A 17608-nucleotide genomic window follows, 5' to 3' on the forward strand; every position below is an offset into this window, starting at 1 on the left:
TCCAATTCAATATAATGCTTTATTATGATGATGATGATGATGATGATTATTATTTTACTATGGAGATATATTACTAGAATTTGTTGCATCATTTTTCCATACAAGTATACATTTGGTTTTTAGTGACATGCATGTAAATATGAACAGATACCTGAGAACATTGCTGTGTTGGTGAGCAAAAGCACATGGTTTCACCCCAGATGTAACAGGATTTATATTTTTTTTGACATAAATTGGACCTGATGGCAAGAAACTGAAAACTGACAGGAAAAAAGAGATCCAGGAATGAGTGTGTTTGTTCAGGAGAAATCGAGATGATGACTTGTTTTAATGGGCTGGATACAAAAATATGAGGTTGAGGGGGGGGATTGACTTTCCTGAAAAGTGCAGCTGAGGCAAGCTGAGTGTGGGCTGTTGTGCTGAGCACATCACATGAAAACTGTGCTCAATAATTCCCCTGCTTTGTTCCACCACTCAAAAGCCACTGCATTTTTGTCTGTCCCACATATTCATGTGCAGCCGCGGCTAAAAAAGCTTCTTGCTCTTCTTTTGTTGCCCCATAAAGGGTTTGTCGGGTCTTAACTTATTCAGTTACAGAGTCTTTTTTTATATAAACATTTCCTGCTGTCAAACATCAAAAATAATTTTTTGTCTCTGTTAAGAGCTCCAGCTGTGTTTGGCAACAGTGAACATCCTGCTCATCTCCCCCCATCATGACAGAATGGTGTAGCCCACCACCTTCTCCTTCTCTCTCCCTCCCACCTCTCCTTATGCTAATACGATGCTGACATCACCATGGAACACACTGACCGTGATAGGCTGCCTGGGCCAATGCCAAGCCTCAGTCTCCACCCCCTACTTCCCCATGGCTTGTGAAAGGTGTGCTCTGTTTTGTTCAGGGCTGTCTTCAGTGTATGCTTGAGCCTACTGCACATGCTCTCTCATTTACTCGTGTCTCTCAGTCTGAAGGTCTCAGGGATGACAGAAAATGAGGATAGTCTGTTTTAAGCGTTGCGGGAGAGGAAAAAATCATGCTGTCTGCCTGTGATTGAGCATCAGTTACATTAAGCCAGAACAAGCTGGATGCTTGGACAGCCTCAAGTCTGGTGTTTGTTGGTTGAGAAGGGTTTGTAAGAAGACACATTACTTTCTAGCACACTGATGGAGCTTCAGAGAGCTACCAGTATGCCTGGACCCCTGACCCCTGGACCTTTATCTCCTGGAGGTGTTTCTCCTGAGCATCTTTCCCCTGAGCACCTGTCTCCAGGGCCAGGACCATCGTACCAAGGCTCCAGTCCTGGCCCCAGTTATGGTGCTGCCGCTTTTAACTATAACATGCTGGAGGGTCGATTTAAGCAACTGCAAGGTAAGTAACCTAGACTTTGTTCAGCTGTAACTACGGACAGATAAACTCGACTGCACAGCGCTTATAATCCACCTTTACCATACTGACACCTTAGAGAGTGGAATGAGAGACACAGAGCACCAGGATCATAAAGACCTTACAGAGGAGGTTTATCAGCCTGTGAAATATTAATGAGAAGTAGGAGAGGATGAGGAGGAGCTTGGTAGTTTTCTGATGTGTGTGTGTGAAGGTGGGGGGGTATGTGTGCTCTCACATGTCAGGTTAACTTTGTTGCCTGATTAACATAATGTTAATTCCTGAGAGAAACCTTATTTTATTGCTATTGCTATGGATTTCAGAGCAGTTTTCCACCCTGCTGTTTTGGCTTGTCTGTGACAACAGCAGAAAGGTTACAGGAGAAGGTATTTACCTTCACGCTACTCTGTGAAGAGGCAGTAATTCAGCAGAGGTGCACCATCATAAACTTGCAGTTAGAGTACAGTCAAGTTGGAGCTGCTTTGTTCATACTAGATGAAATATCCAGTAATCTGTAACAGTATGTGAAAGTCCAGTTACAACTTGCATACAACAACAGTTAATTTCAATATAATGATTATAAATAAGATGCAGAAGTGTTTTTATATATTTTTTTTTCTACGCATCAAATGCTACTGTATAATTGACTATCGCCAAATAACCGATGTATTAAAGACACACTTGGCGAACAATGACTCGGTTAAAGATTTTTTTTGTATTTATTGCTTTTGCTTGTTAAAAGCAACAAAATCACACACAACTGAAACCACTTTGCTGAAGGGTAGCAATTTTTATTTCCCTTCCATATTATTGTGATAAAATCTTACTGACAACTCGCATGGTTAGAATTGGCAATGTTTTATGCCGGATGCCCTTCCTGACGCAACCCTCTCTATTTATCCGGGCTTGGGACCGGCACAGAAGTCACTGGACTGTGACCCCCATGGCTATTATTGTGATAAAATGAAGACCAAATAAGTATTTGGTGTCTGTCTGTCTTTTTTTTTTTTTTTTTTTTTTTTTTTTAGTTATTGGTTTAGAAATCAATATTGAAACATCAAAATGATCACTTCACACATTCCATTCTCCACTCTTCCGAAATGCATTGTGGCCCTTTTCTGTTCTAACTCCCCCAAAACTCCTTTTAGTTGTAATATTTGCCCTGCATTTCATGTCATTTTGACATTTGGGCTCTAATTAATCTTCGCCCTTTCTTCTTGACACATCCGTTCGAACGCTGCCAGATGTCTTCGAGTGCCTTCCTAAAATCAGGTCTGAAGTCTGAGGCAGTCATTATAACATAAAGTCTTTTGTAACTGGAAGTGTTTGATTTGTGTAAGTTTAATTTTAAGTTGTAGGAGGTTGACTGGTACACACTTTCAACAGTTTAATAAATGATAAGAGAAAATAGAGGTAGGAAAGAAAGGTTGGCATGTCCGTGTTGTGGTATATTAATATATTGATAAGATAAGGCATTATAATTATAATGGTAGTTTATATATGGTATGTATAATGTATAATGGTATGTATATTGAAGGCTGGTTGGATCAGACAGATGTCTGACAGCTACACTTAATTTAGACAGTTTAAAAAACTTTTTGGTTCTGTGTAGAACTATATCTAAGCGTTATCCTATCGGAAAGGATCTCGAGTTAAATAGTTTTTTGAAAGGTGAGTACAAATGTCTTTGAGTCTCCGCTTGTATTAGTGATATTGTGTGAACCCCTGAAGATGCCTTAAGTGATTGGACATCCATTAATGAAGGTTTGTCTCAAGTTACACCCAGTTGTCTGATTACTATTCAATTCTCATCCCAACACCAAGAAGTCCAGAAGACTGAGACAGGCGTTCTTGCATTTCTTTACTGTGCCTCTCTTTTTCTCTCCTTCATGAATGGAGTCTTTTGCGAACAATACTCCACTTTGTCCACCTGACAGCCTGGTTCATAAGACACAGTGGTAAATTCCTTCAGTTAACATATTATATTAATTGTTTTCTTCTTAAATATGACGAAAAGATGTTTAAATAATAATTATAACAACATTATATGGTGTAATATCATCTAATTTTTAACTAATACAACAAAGAAATGTGACCTGTGGATGTCCTGGAAGAATTCAGAAATCACCACAACTTTGTTCACATGTTCTGGACCTGGATTTGTATGAGATTTATTAATATATATCAGAGGCCAATCGTGTGGCAGCACCGCAATGCTTAAAATAATAGACAGAAACTGCTGATTTCTGGTGATTTTCCACACAACAGTCTCTGGGGTTTACACAGGTTAATACATAAAAGACTAATTGAGAATCAGTTCTGTGGATGGAAACACCTTCTCGATTAGAGTTCAGAGGAAACTGGACAGGTTGGTAGCAGAGATACAGAGAGGATACAGTAACTCTCTTTACATCCAGGGTAAGCAGTGAAATTGGACAGAAGTCTCTCAACAAGAAGTTGTTTCAACCTGCAGACCCTCTGCTCACAGGACGTTTTTTGTTTCTCGCAAAGGAAGGAGCAATATTTTTAACCATACAGTATATAACATTGTGCAGTGTAACATGGCCATTGTGCAGAATCTTTGTCTAATGTTTAAGAAAATGTGATTGTCACAGAATGCACAAAAAAACAGTGAAATGGCAACACTTTTTTTTTAAATTGAGATTTGATGTATTTATCACTACAGTTACAGACATCATTCATCAAAATAAGTTGTAGTTTCTACCAGTGTCTTGTCTTATTTATAGTATAAAACTGGCCATTTGCCATGTTTTATTAATTACACTTCTAAAATGCTGGTTCTCATCTAACCATATCGCAGCACTGTTGTGGTACTTCTCCTACAGAAGCCTATAAGCAGCTCATGTTTTTCCTCAAGTCCAGGATTGAAAGTCTGTCCTTTGGAATATGTAGTTAAATGCTGATTTTCATTGGTGGTTTCCCATGTCTTTATCTAGATATGTGAAGGCGATAAGGTTACCAGCATGCATTCAAATGATAGGCTAACAAACTCCTAACAAAGTTGACACTGACAGCTAGATCATGCAGAGTTCCTTTTTTGTTGTTGTTGCTGTGCCAGATCTGGACAGAAACCTTTCATCATTCTTGCTGGTCACTACGCAGAGCCAAGCCGGGCACGAGGGGGGCGGAAGTGTCGCGTTAAAAGAGGCGATTCTGTGTAGCGTATTGTAGCGACAGCCAGAAGCAACCCGCTGCTAACCAGCTCAATGACCTTCTGTTCCACGCTTGGCTTTGCATTTGTCCTTTCATTTCATTGCTTGAGCAGGAAAGATTAGCACTGGTTCTTGTCAGAATTTGAATGGAGCACCCAATCACTACCGCAGGATTTATCAGATCAATTTGAAGATAAGCCAAGCTAACAGCCATGCTTTGATTACTACCATAGCGTCTAACTATGTTCAGGATGGTTTATGTTGAGGTATTTTTTTTTTAATCTTGATATGATGCTCATTTTTTAAAATAAACAAAATCTTGATTGCTCAGACATGCATGAATTAGAAGAGCAGTCAGAATCATTCAAGCATCTGCAAGTGAACCATCCAGAGACGAGCAAGAACACTGCATTAGTGAGTTTTCAGTGCTGTAGCCAGGAACTTGCTGCACAGCAGTATGATGAAATATACTAAATAAATATCACATGGCTAGGTGCTTTTAAATGGAAGCGTAGGGAAAAAGCTTGATTCCAATTGGTTAATTCCAAATTTCTCACCATAGCAGCAAAAAACCCTTTTGGATTTACAAGCAACCCGACCCTATTGTTTTTGTTCACTGTAGCTTGTGAACTTTTCATCGTAAGTCCTGTAGCTTCCACTCCTCAAAACTGATGTCACTAGGTGTGAGATGGTTCCCATATTCCGGCCTGCCCATAATTAAAACAGGAGGTTCTCACTGTGCTTCTTCGCCAACCATGCTTTTTTTTGTGTTGAAAATTAGTCACAGATGTTATATGTAATGTAATAGCAGTTAAAGAGAATGGGCAAGGTGAGATAATCTCTGAGCTATAAGACAAGCCAAAGTCCAACCTGTTTATATTCAGACTACACAACTGTCTTTATGAGCTTGTGTAAAATAACAGAATCAGAAGTTTAATATTTAGACTTTTGGCAGCCTTTGAATTGCTGTAATTTCAAATATCTAGCTTTATAAGATCCTATAATTTTTTATTATTTATTTTTTTTATTTTATTTTTTAAAAATGAATATTGTTCGAACACATGACTAGGGGATTCTACATAGAAATGTCAAGATAAAACAGGAAAAGTACGTTAAACCAGAGGCCGGAAGACATCTTGTTCTGCAATGATATGATTGAACCAAAGAAACTGGGTTTTTTAAATGACCTGAAGTAAAAACAAATGTTGGAGGATTAGAATCTTGGATTGAATCATGTTCTGTTTGTTCTGGTCCTGAGTGTGTGGAGGAGTTTCATATTTGCTTTGAAATCTTTTTCCCAATCCTTAAAGCAACACAGAGAATGTCCAACACAGAAACTCTACATCTTTACTACCGCTTTACTTTTTGTACATCTCAGCAAATACATTCTTTATTTCCATGTCTTTGATTTTCAGTTCAGTTTCAGTTGATTTATATAACATTTTTAACAATGGACATTGTCTCAAAGCAGCCTTACGGAAACAAATACACACAGAATAAACATTTTAAAGTTTAAAATTAAGTTACTATTTATTTATAACATCTATCCCTAATGAGCAAGCCTGAGGTGACGGTGGTGAGGATAAGCTCCCTGAGATAATATGAGGAAGAAATCTTGAGAGGAACCAAACTCAGAAGGAAACCCATCGTCATTTGGGTGACACTGGAAAGAAAATAATGTAAATGTAAATAATGTCCTTTCTACAACAGTTTATAGTCGAGTCATATTGTGCAACCTAGAGCTCCTGAGGATCTAATGGGTCAGCGTAATTTCTGAGATCATTACGGACTAATTCCTTCCTGCTGAATGTTCACATGTGAAGACCCGAGCACAAAGCTGATCGACGCAAAGACGGCTTGATAAGTCTCCAAGTGGTTCTATTCACAGCAGTCTGTCTTAGCATCTTTTTATAACCACTCACCATTTTTATTCAGCGGAGCCGTCACACTTGCCAAAGGAAATGAAGCTCTTCTCAGCCAGTACGTGGCTGGAAAAATATTGTTTCTTGTCTACTTGGAGTGAATGTGAACAAATGCAGACACTTTGAGAACGTATGATGTATTCAGAGGTGAAATTTATTGTCCTCCAGAAAGATTCAGTGCATTCCCCCTGATAGTCATCATCGAGAATTGAACCTCTCAAAATTCCATACCATATATGATAACTCGAGTTTTAAGTAGAGTTTAAGAGCCAATGTGTATGCCTATATCAAATGTGCACTAAAATTACAGAACTTGATTTACTTGTATTTAATCATGAACAATACATCAGTCCCCATCAGTGACAACTTCAGCAATAAAGACTTTTATTAATAATATTTCCACATACGAGGACTAGTTAAAAATTAATAGTGCATATCAAGTCTACATGTCTATAAAACAGAAATGACTATTCATACTTCCTGGAAAACATATTTGCAATGTAATCTGTTTGGTCATATTATTTAGGGAGAACAGCAGCATTTCCTAAAATATCTAATTTTTTACAGGATCTTATTATTTTAATGCTCCTTATATTCTTTTCTTTATCACAGGATTTTGGTAGGGTTCAGATCCAGATACTGAAATGTTTATTGCAAAGAATTGCATATTGTGTTTCTTGAACCACATTGGTTTTGATTTGAAAGTATGATTTGGACATCTGATTGAAAGCTTTATCTATGGCCCAAAGCCTGAAGCTGCCTCTAAGGCCGAAGCCTGAAGCTGGGTCTAAAATACTTGGTTAAAGGTGGGGTCTCCGATGTTTGAAAGCCAGTGTCAACATTTGAAATCACCAAAACAAACACGCCCCTAACCCAAATGGGTCCCACCCCTGTATTGATAGCTCCGCCCACACACACATACGTAACCCAGGCAAATAATGGAAAGAAATGTGTCTTTATCATAGCTGAAGGGAAGAACAATACAATTGCAGATAAACAAACAAGCAAAAATGACACACAAGCATAATCATGCAAAGGACGGCATATATTAGTTCTGTGTAACAAAGCAAAACCAACGTTACTCACCTATCGAGAAGGAAAAAAGCGACTCGGCGTCTTAAGTAAAGTTGAGATTCCCGAGTCAATAACTCCTGAGCTAAACGCTGTTACTACACAAAACATGGTTGTAGCTGCTTCTCTACATTACTACGATAGAAAAGAGGTGTTATTTGTGTAGTAACAGCGTTTAGCTCAGGGGTTATTGACTCGGGAAACACAAATCTGTGAAAATGCCAAATTCCCGCTCCTTCAGTTCTCTCCAGCGCTGGAAAGCTGATCCTATATTAACACGAGTCCTACTTCTTGCCTTATCGTAAGCCTTTCTTCGCTTTCTTTCTTTTTTTTTATCCTCCATGTCAATGTTAAAACCGCTTTCTGCTAAAGTCACACATGCGCACTGAACACTCTCTCCACCGCATATTGACAAGCCCCGCCCCTTTCTTCTCATTGGCTACACGTTTATTTTGATTTTTGTTTATTATTCGGCCTGACTCAGTTTTCTGAAGCATTTATCAAAAATCGGAGATCCTGCCTTTAAAATACTTGGTTACCTTTAATCTTCACAAGTGTAAAGCATCAGCAGTAAAACAGCCAGTTATGCATAAATCCCTCACCAAAGTATGACCCACTGCCATATTTTTACTAGACAGTTTTGTGACTAACATTGATGAGCTATACAGAACTGCAATGATGATGGTATTTCCCAGAATTATAATGATCAACACTGTGAGAACAAAACCTAACCTCAGGATGGTAAAGTTAGAGCAGTGAGAATTTACATTCATGATGTAATTGCAGAGGGTTGAATCTAAGATTTTAATATTATACTTTGGCAATGCTCAGTTTTGTATGCCTAAGCTCAAGAGTGGCTGCAGAATTTCATCCCAAATCAAGTGTGTGGAATCAGGCGAATCCTCAAATTCAACAAGAAATAATAGACTGATACAATAGATTAAATCGATTAGAACAAATAGATTGTTGTTGTTGGAATTACAATCCACTTTTATTATAAAGACTCTTCATAGGGGTTTTTACATCTGATCACTTCATGCGTTTTCTGTGATCAGATAGCTATCTGATCGTAAAAAGACCAGATGTAAATGCCCTCCGAAACGGTTTCGAGACGGATATAAATCCGAACGCTCAAACCACTTCAGGAGGTGGTCTGGGACGCATTACAGATGAAACTGGACAGGTGTAAATGAATGTGGTTGTTCAAGCCACATATATCAGCGCTATACTCCTCTCAAACGGAAGTACGTCACTCGCAAGTGACTCACGAGTCGTGCATCGCGCGGGAAACAAATAAATGTAAATGTTGTTTTTTGTAGCATAAACATCATACGTTTTTTTGTCTTCTTTTTGATTGCATTCTGAAAACCGCATACACCAAAGCGTGTTCCATTTCAATTACCCTGGAAATGAGGTAAAATATATTTGCATTTTGGGCGGGAGTAGAAAGATCGGATTGATATCCGATTCGCCAAGACGCATTTATCTGGCCTAATGGAACAGTTTTAACAAATCAGAGAAGACACATGAAGTGACCAGGTATAAAAAGGCCCATAGACTCTTCTTATCTTTAGAGTCTCAGTAACAACCGATGTGTTGGTTGAGGGCCATTCATAACACAAAATCTTTGCCCATGTTGTTTCCACCTCATAAACTGACGCAAGTCCTGATAGTAGAGTTCAATTAAAATGTCAGCTGTTTGTCTTTTATGTAATGATTAACATGTTTATCTTCTTTGCAGCCCAATACATTTTTACATCTCCATTTTATTAAGCACTAAGCAGCCAAGCACACGGTCATCTCACACACTAGCATGTATATGTGTAGTCACTTTGAACACCAGGACTACTTTGAGAATAAAATATAAGGAGCAATGTGAAGCAATGATTGCAGAACTCTTGGCTAAAGGCTAGACAGTATCGCGATTACTGTTCTGCTTACAGACCTAAAAAGAAGTAAATCAAGAGGTGTGTCCCAAATCGCATAATTAGTAATAGCGTGTTGTGTGAACACTGAGAATAAAAAAAAACAGCTTAAACCTCTGCATAGTAAAAACTGTTAAAGAAGAAGACGACGTCTCTATTTTTGTTGCAAATCCAGATCTCAGGGTCAGCCATAATCCAGCACCCCTGGAGCAGAGTTAGGGGCCTTGTTCAGGGGCCAAACAGCTGCAGCTGGGTTGCTGATGGGAAACCAGTGTTGCAACTGATTTGAAAGGAAGTTGTTGATATAAATAACATCATACCTTCAGGAAAAAAAGACGTATTTTTGGGATGGATAAAGTTTTTGGTTTCTTAAGATTTCTTTTTCTTTTTTCTAAGCAACTCACTATACAGTACTACAGTATATTATACAGTATATGACCTTTAGAGGTTACCTGTGATGATTAAACTCAAGCCACAAATCAGATAGCATTTGTTATTGACACTCTTCCCCTCCCTGCACAGACAGCCTTGTGATGTGTGTATAAATGGAAAATTTATATAAATCTGGACGGCCACACTGACAATAACCTTCATTATATTGTGCTTCAAGGCTAAGAACATTCAATACATTACAGGGATCAATGTCCTTCTTAGCATTGTCTTTTCTCATTCCCATGTTCTACTGACACTGAGAGATTTCAGGTACAGCAATTCGTCATTTTGTCGTATGATCTCATGATAAGAAGTCGAGGGTTTTACGTGGCACAGATAAAGTTACTGTAGGCGAATTCCTCGAGCTCATCGTACTTTGTTAAAACTCGCACTGTGCTGCGAGATGTGACTTAGTTTGCCTGTTTCATGACATTTTGATTTATTGACTGCGGGTAATGCCCTATCTATTTGACCGTCTGCAAGCTATAATAAGATCTCTGTTTGTTAACGACAATCTGAGATATTTGGCATCGTGGTGCTACTCAATAAACTGCATGTGATAGCTGTGATGCATATGTGTCTTCACTGCCTGGAGTTCAAAAGAAGAATCTTGTGCCTGCAATTTCACTAATTCTATAATTACAATTATAAATGCGGAAAAAAAGCAATTATTTGTGGCTGAAAGAAGCTCCAAAAAATCCTAGAGAGACTGATTAAGTAAATACTATTTAGATTTAATCCTCATACCTCAATCCTGTTTCCCTGTGTGTTCATTTATATAATAATTACTATACAACCCAATATCTAATCTTACTAATCTAATAAAACGTATCACTATCTCTAATTGACCTAGCTGTATACATGGGGATCAGGTACTTTGTTTATTAAACTTTGTTTAAATATGGTTAAATTTTGAGCCCGTATAAATATATATATATATATATATGTGTGTGTGTGTGTGTGTGTGTGTGTGTGTGTGTGTGTGTGTGTGTGTGTGTGTGTGTGTGTGTGTGTGTGTGTGTGTGTGTGTGTGTGTGTGTGTGTGTGTGTGTGTGTGTGTGTGTGTGTGTGTGTGTGTATGTGTATATATATATATATATATATATATATATATACACACACACATATATATACATATATATATATACACACACATATATATACATATATATATATACATATATGTGTGTGTATATATAGTTCTTTTCTGAGCTGAAATACTGTGTTTCCCTTTTACATGTATTTCATTCACATGAAAGTCCTAGAATCTCAAGAAAGGAAACAGTAGAAATTGCATTTGAATTGTGTATATATGATATGCAGTGGGAAAAAAACTTTCACGCTGTTAGCGCATCATAATGCTGTGATCAAATTTTTACATCAGTGGAGCGTGTAGTTACGGACGGAGCCAGAAATGGTGTCTCATTAATGATGCACAATGTCCCAGCGGCAAGGGTCAAGGTCAAATTAAAGAGCTTGCATGATCGAGAGAGAGAGAGAGAGAGAGAGAGAGAGAGAGAAGCACACAGCTTCTTTAAACTCCACTACCACCATTAAGCCAGGTGGTAAAATACAGGCTTGAAGCAGCCTCCTGGCAGTTGAGTATTGATTAACTGCAGCAAATTGATTGTTGATGCACGCTGTTGTTTTTGATCAAACTGCAGAAGCAGACACTTTGCAGCACGTCAGCGTAACTGAAGAGCTGTAGAGGCTTTTAACAGCACAAGGATCCTTAACTCTGTAAATACAATCCTTGTCTACTGTTCCCTATTGGCTCTCAGAATAAATTGACCTTTAATGTGTTAAATCTAATACAGACTAAATAACTGCTGTGTCTCAGAAAAGGGAGAAGTAAATGGTTATATTTGGCAAACATGTTTTTTTTGCATTTATGCGTCTTTTGTTTGTATTTATCATAATACATTCAGCGGCCACTATATTAGGTACACCTATACACTTGGTCATTCATGCACTTATCCCGTCAGCCATGTGGCGGTAGCACGAAGCCAAAGGATTGACTGAGAGTTAAGGATTGTCTAAAAGTATTGCTTGCACTTTTTCTCAGTTTCAGTGTGTCTGTGTAGTCTATGAATACTGTTCTATGCTGACAGGAGTGGAAGCTGATGGTCATGTGACTCAAGGCTCTGCTTTTCTTCTTATAGGGCGCTTATATACAGTATATGAGTTAATCGAAAGCATTTCTGTATGGTTCTTTTTTTTATTTATTTTTTTTTTACACCATCCAGTGTAAACTCTAGAGACTGTTGTGTGAAAATGCTCAAACCAACCCATCTGGCTAAAACTACTAACAAGGGCACACTTCTCCTCCCATTCGTATGTTACTGTTAAGTGCACGTGTGTCTGCATCTGATTAGATATCTACATGAATGTTCAGGTGTTCCTAATAAAGTGGCTGGTAAAGTCGCAATATACTATTTCCTTCCTACGTAGCAGCAGCAGCAGTAGGTTGTGTTCCAGGTTTGTTATCTTGTTTTGGCCTTTATCATGATGCCGTATCTATCACCAGCTCCTGTAGAGCATGTCCTGGCAAAACAATGAGCCTTTTTTGAAGTATTTGGGTAATTGTTGTGAAATTGGAGCAAGAATATTTATCTTTAGGAATGAGGAAATAATCCTAGACAAGTAAAAGCTATTCCTACATTACTGATGTACAATCACATGCTGTAGGTCTCCTGGGTTTGTCCGGTATCTTCACTCTCTTTAGGGCTTTTCACACTGACCTCCAGGATGTCATTATTTTAAGCCCTGCTTTTAAACCTGGTTAGAGTATCGTTTTACATGGGAAATCTAGAATCTGTGTTAGCACAACTATTATATAAACGTTTTAAAACCCTCTATAAGCAGGAGTAGCAGTGTTAAGTGTACATTGGGGTAACAGATATGTTCAAATATGTACAGGTATCTAAAATGATGTGATGTTACAACGTTAGAAACTCCCATTACTTGCAGCATTTGAGGGAAAATATTAAAAAAAATAAAAATGGTAACGGAAAACCAGCAATCCAGCAATCACCAGGCAGTGGTGGCACAAGTGGCTCTGGGATGTTGAGTGGAGGATTGGGGTTCAAGCCCCAGCACTGACAAGCTGACACTTGATCATGGCGCTGATCCCTCTCTGCCGTGCTGTATCATGACCGACCCTGCGCTGTGACCTCAACCTCCAAATGTGGGATGTGTGTAGAACGAATTTTTCTGGTCTGTAATGTATATGTGTCAAAATAAAGGCTTCTATATAAGGACATTAGTGGAAGTTGGATATTAATGTCTGAGTGCAGAACTTAGTTCACAGGTAGTTCAAAGCTTTTAGACACCACTATCTTTAATTACGACGGTTGATTACACTGATGTTGTAGTTAAGAATAGCCTGTTGGCGTTCTGCTTGTTCACCTGTGTGTATTATACTTATCAGAACATTTAAAGCAGTTGATCATAAAAGAAAGATAGTATTTATGTATTAATAGTGACAAGCAAAGGTTGTAATTGTGTGGAAATAAAGCAAACAAATATAAATACAAATTACAAATCTACAAGTAAAATATTAATTAGATATTTTCTAAAGTTGAGGAACTTATATGTGCTCATATCCATCCAGTTGCAGATTTCAGAAATGATTCAAGACTGTATCTTAAATAAATGACACCAGAATAGACACCAATATTAATATAAAAAATTTGAGAGCATGTTTTATTCAAATAATTTATTCAATGGTTATTCAAATTCTAATTCGTGTTTTATTTGTCACGTACACAACCGTACACAGAACGACATGCAGCAAAATGTTTTCAAATTGTCCGTGTAGAATTGAAAACTACAAATAAACAATAGAATAAAAATAGTTAGAATAATCTTGACATCCAAAAGGAAAATATATATATATATATATATATATATATATATATATATATATATATATATATATATATATATATATACATATATGTATGTGTGTAGGAAATATAGAAAAGAGTATATGTTACAAATATGTGTATGAATATGGTTTGTTGGCAGAACAGATTTTTTTTCTGAATTATTTTTGTTGCTATTATTATTATTATTATTATTATTATTATTATTATTTTTAATGTAAGCTTATAAAATAGTTTGAGATGCCACAGTACCACTTACTCTTCTGATATTGAAACCTTGATTATTAGCCACTACCAATCCATTTGATATTGTTTTCTTTGTAGACTGCTATGCTTACAGCGAATGTTTGTAAGATAAGCACTTCCCAGTTAAACCCTCGCACACAAAAATCACTTGCACTGTAAATATCATGTAGTGTAAAACAAATCAAAAGTGCAGAATAATAATAATAGTGCAAAAAAATCAATAGTGCAAAAATAATCAAAATCAATCCTAACACAAGAAATACCATTCAAAGCGCTTGGTATGGAAACATTTCCAACTAAAAAAAGAAATTACTTTCCCAAATCCAATTTCAGCATTCTTACAGGATCCAATATCCAATATGCTTTCTTCCAAAATCTGATCTACCTTGCGTAAGTGTTCACCACCATTGAACTTTTCCATATTTTGTAATGTTACAGCCATCTCATATATACAGCTGAGCAATTGAGTGGTAAGGGCCTTTCTCAGAGGCCCAGCAGTGGCATATGAGTGGCCCTGGGATTTGAACTCACAATCTTAGATATCTTAGTAATAATAGATAATCTTAGAATCTTAGTAATTAAAGACTACTACAATCAGTAGTCCAGCACCTTAACCAGTAAGTTATCACATTCCACTCTGCAGCCAATTTGCCATAATAGTTCAGTCTATATGTGTGCTACAAGTGTCACATGATCTTTACATGTTCCTAAAAGCCTCCAGACACGTTAGACACATTGTGTAATTCAGATACCAATTCTGTCTATTTTTCGTCTGCTCGATTCATAACATCTCAACATCTAGAAATGTTCAGGGGCAATTACTTGTGCAAAGCAGTGTAGCTTCTCTGCCTTTGAGTGCAATGAGTCACTGGTGGGTTTTAGAGCACTTGAATGTAGGAGCAAACACAGAGCAGAAGATAATTTCTCTGACCCACACACAAGTACAGATTACTGCTGCTTAGCCCTGACTTCAGTCTTCTGTTTGGTTGTGTGTGTGTGTTGGGTGGTATGTGTGTGTGTTGGGCTGTGTGTGTGTGTTGGGCTGTGTGTGTGTGTGTGTGTTGGGCTGTTGTGGGGTTGTTGGGCTGAGTGTTGGGCTGTGTGTGAGTGTTGGGCTGTGTGTTGGGTGTGTGTGTGTGTGAGTGTTGGACTGTGTGTGTGTGAGTGTTGGGCTGTGTGTTGGGCTGTGTGTGTGTGAGTGTTGAGCTGTGTGTGTGTGTGTGTGGGGCTGTGTGTGTGTGTGTTTTGGGCTGTGTGTCTGAATGTTGCTGTGTTTGTGTGAGTGAGTGAATGTTGGGCTGTGTGTGAGGTTGTTTGACTGTCTGTTGTACTGTGTGTGTTAGGCTGTGTGTATTTTAGCTTGCTATATAAATCCAGTGACAGTGTAAATGTCTGTTGGTCTAAATTTAGATACTGTATAAGGTGTTGTATCAGATATTAGGTGTTGTTTCAGTCCACTGTCTTGGCCTGGTCCTTAACTGCTAACATCTGTATTATTCAGAGCTGTTGTATTAGTTGTATAATTCTATCACTATATTTTATTTGATGTATGTTCTACAACTTTCCACACGGCACTGATATGTTAGCAGTTGATAGTTGTGAGGTCTGTGGACCAGTCTGCACAAAGAGGCTGCAAATCTTTGCTCCAGATTTCTATGGCAACGGGTTTTGGAGAGCATTAAGCAAATGCTGCATCCAGCAAAGGCGTTGGCGTTGACACACTTCATAGAGCCAAGCGGGTGGGTGGTTGTGTGCGTATGTGGGAGGTTGGATGTATAGGTGAAAGCTTGCTTTATGGCCTTACAGCTCCACCAGACCACCCAACAAGCCTGAGAGAAAACATGTCGAGTGATCAGGTTGGCATTAGATGCTTCAGCCGTATTAAAATAATTGCGTTTCTGCTAACGACCGCTCGCTGGAAACGAGAAGCCTGCTCAGACAAATACAACGGTGGAAAATAGGAGTGGGTTGTTTCTCTTTTTGGTATCTTGTAGTTTGGATTGTTTGTAAGCAATTTACTGGAAGAAATGAGCCCATAAACTGGCATTTAACTTTAATATCAAGTTAAAAAGCAGCAGCTTCTAATTTGCACCAGCACCCTCTACTGCCTGTGTGCTGAATCTCAGTTGTGACTGAAAAGCATTTTCTTATCTTTCAACCACCCCACACTTCAGGAAAAAAACAGATTCTTTATCTTGGCACTGGGGTGGAACCCTCAACAGTTACACCATCTTTACCTTTAGTATGTATGTTTTACTTACAAAAAAGACCACATGTTGCGATCATGTGCCTTTTAAAATATTATTACCATTTTTACAGGCATAATTTAGAGTATAGGTAGCACCAAGATGACATGCTAATTTACAGATTAGTAGCTTTTACCTTTGTCCTGAGAGTGCACCTTGCTGTTGAAACTACGTATGTTTCATTGGTTGCTTTTTAAAGAAAGAATGGGCCGGAGGATTTCGAATTCTTTCTTTTCCTTTGCAGATGAGCGTGAAGCAGTGCAGAAGAAGACCTTTACCAAATGGGTGAACTCCCACCTGGCCCGAGTCTCCTGCCGCATCACAGACCTCTACATGGATCTGAGGGATGGCCGCATGCTCATTAAGCTCCTGGAGGTGCTGTCTGGAGAGAGACTGGTACGTACTGTAGTAGTGTTTGCAGCATGTAACACGATGTCTGGATCTTCATTCACATTCCTTAAGTCTTTTTATTTTAAGCAACAATTTCATTATTATTAGCTCTATCAACATGAATTCATGGTGACAAAAATAAGAGAACTGGGTTCTAGATCATTATGTGATGTGAGGTTCAGCATCTCTTTGCTCCCTGCAGCTTCTATCCTTATTAATCCTCTGGGTGGTGGTACAGGGCTCTAGTGGCTAGTTTAAGGTTAAGGGCATGTTCATAATCAGTCTGTTTGTTCGAGTTCATACCTGCTGAAGCTTGCTGGAGAATAGTACTAGTGGTGTTACCTGTTTATTACATTTTTTTGGCAGCATACTAAAGATGAAGAAGCCTTTATTTGTCACACGTTTATTATAGCACACTGAAATTCTTCTCTTGTAAGGAAGCTGGGGTCACAATACAGGGTCTAACCATCTAACATAAACAAAATCATCTACTGGTTTCCACTGAGTTGCTATTTTCTTTCTGCCTGCTTCTGTCTGGTCATTTTCCTCAGATTTTTCTGATCAACAAGTTGTTTCATCCTAAAACAGAAGAGGGTTGCTCAAGGGTCCGTCAATGCTGAGGATTTAAACCCCAACTTTCTGATCAGTATCCCTTAGCTTTAACCATACCCTAGGGTTGGGTAACCCCTGACAGTGCACAAATTTAACACACAGCTTGTGCTCTGCTTTGCACTTTGGGATGCAGCCAGTGACAGGAGGTGAAGCTGGCTTTAAAAAACGTTATCTATGTATCGTTGGGACAGGAGCAGCCACATGGAATCACCCAAAAATGATGAAAAATGTAAACAACCTTACATTTCTCACAGTTTTGGTCCATATGACCAAACGTTTGTGGCCAGCTGACCATCACATTCATGCGTTATTTCAACATCACA

At 38.3% G+C, this 17608-nt stretch overlaps 1 protein-coding gene across 2 annotated transcripts in view; it reads left to right on the forward strand.

Annotated features, from left to right (window-relative positions):
* The window catches only part of LOC132841832 (spectrin beta chain, non-erythrocytic 1-like), an 81402-nt gene that overhangs the window by 25413 nt on the left and 38381 nt on the right, over window positions 1-17608 (forward strand). The window contains exons 1-2 of one of the 2 annotated variants that reach the window (XM_060864387.1): window positions 910-1366; window positions 16528-16679. In XM_060864387.1, coding sequence (XP_060720370.1) covers window positions 1162-1366; window positions 16528-16679 — 357 coding nt within the window. In that variant the 5' untranslated portion in view covers window positions 910-1161. Of the gene's footprint in view, window positions 1-909; window positions 1367-16527; window positions 16680-17608 lie in introns of those variants that run through there. The other variant, XM_060864389.1, reaches the window with a different exon arrangement.

Source organism: Tachysurus vachellii, chromosome 2 (assembly GCF_030014155.1).
Source record: "Tachysurus vachellii isolate PV-2020 chromosome 2, HZAU_Pvac_v1, whole genome shotgun sequence".
NCBI lineage: Eukaryota > Metazoa > Chordata > Actinopteri > Siluriformes > Bagridae > Tachysurus > Tachysurus vachellii.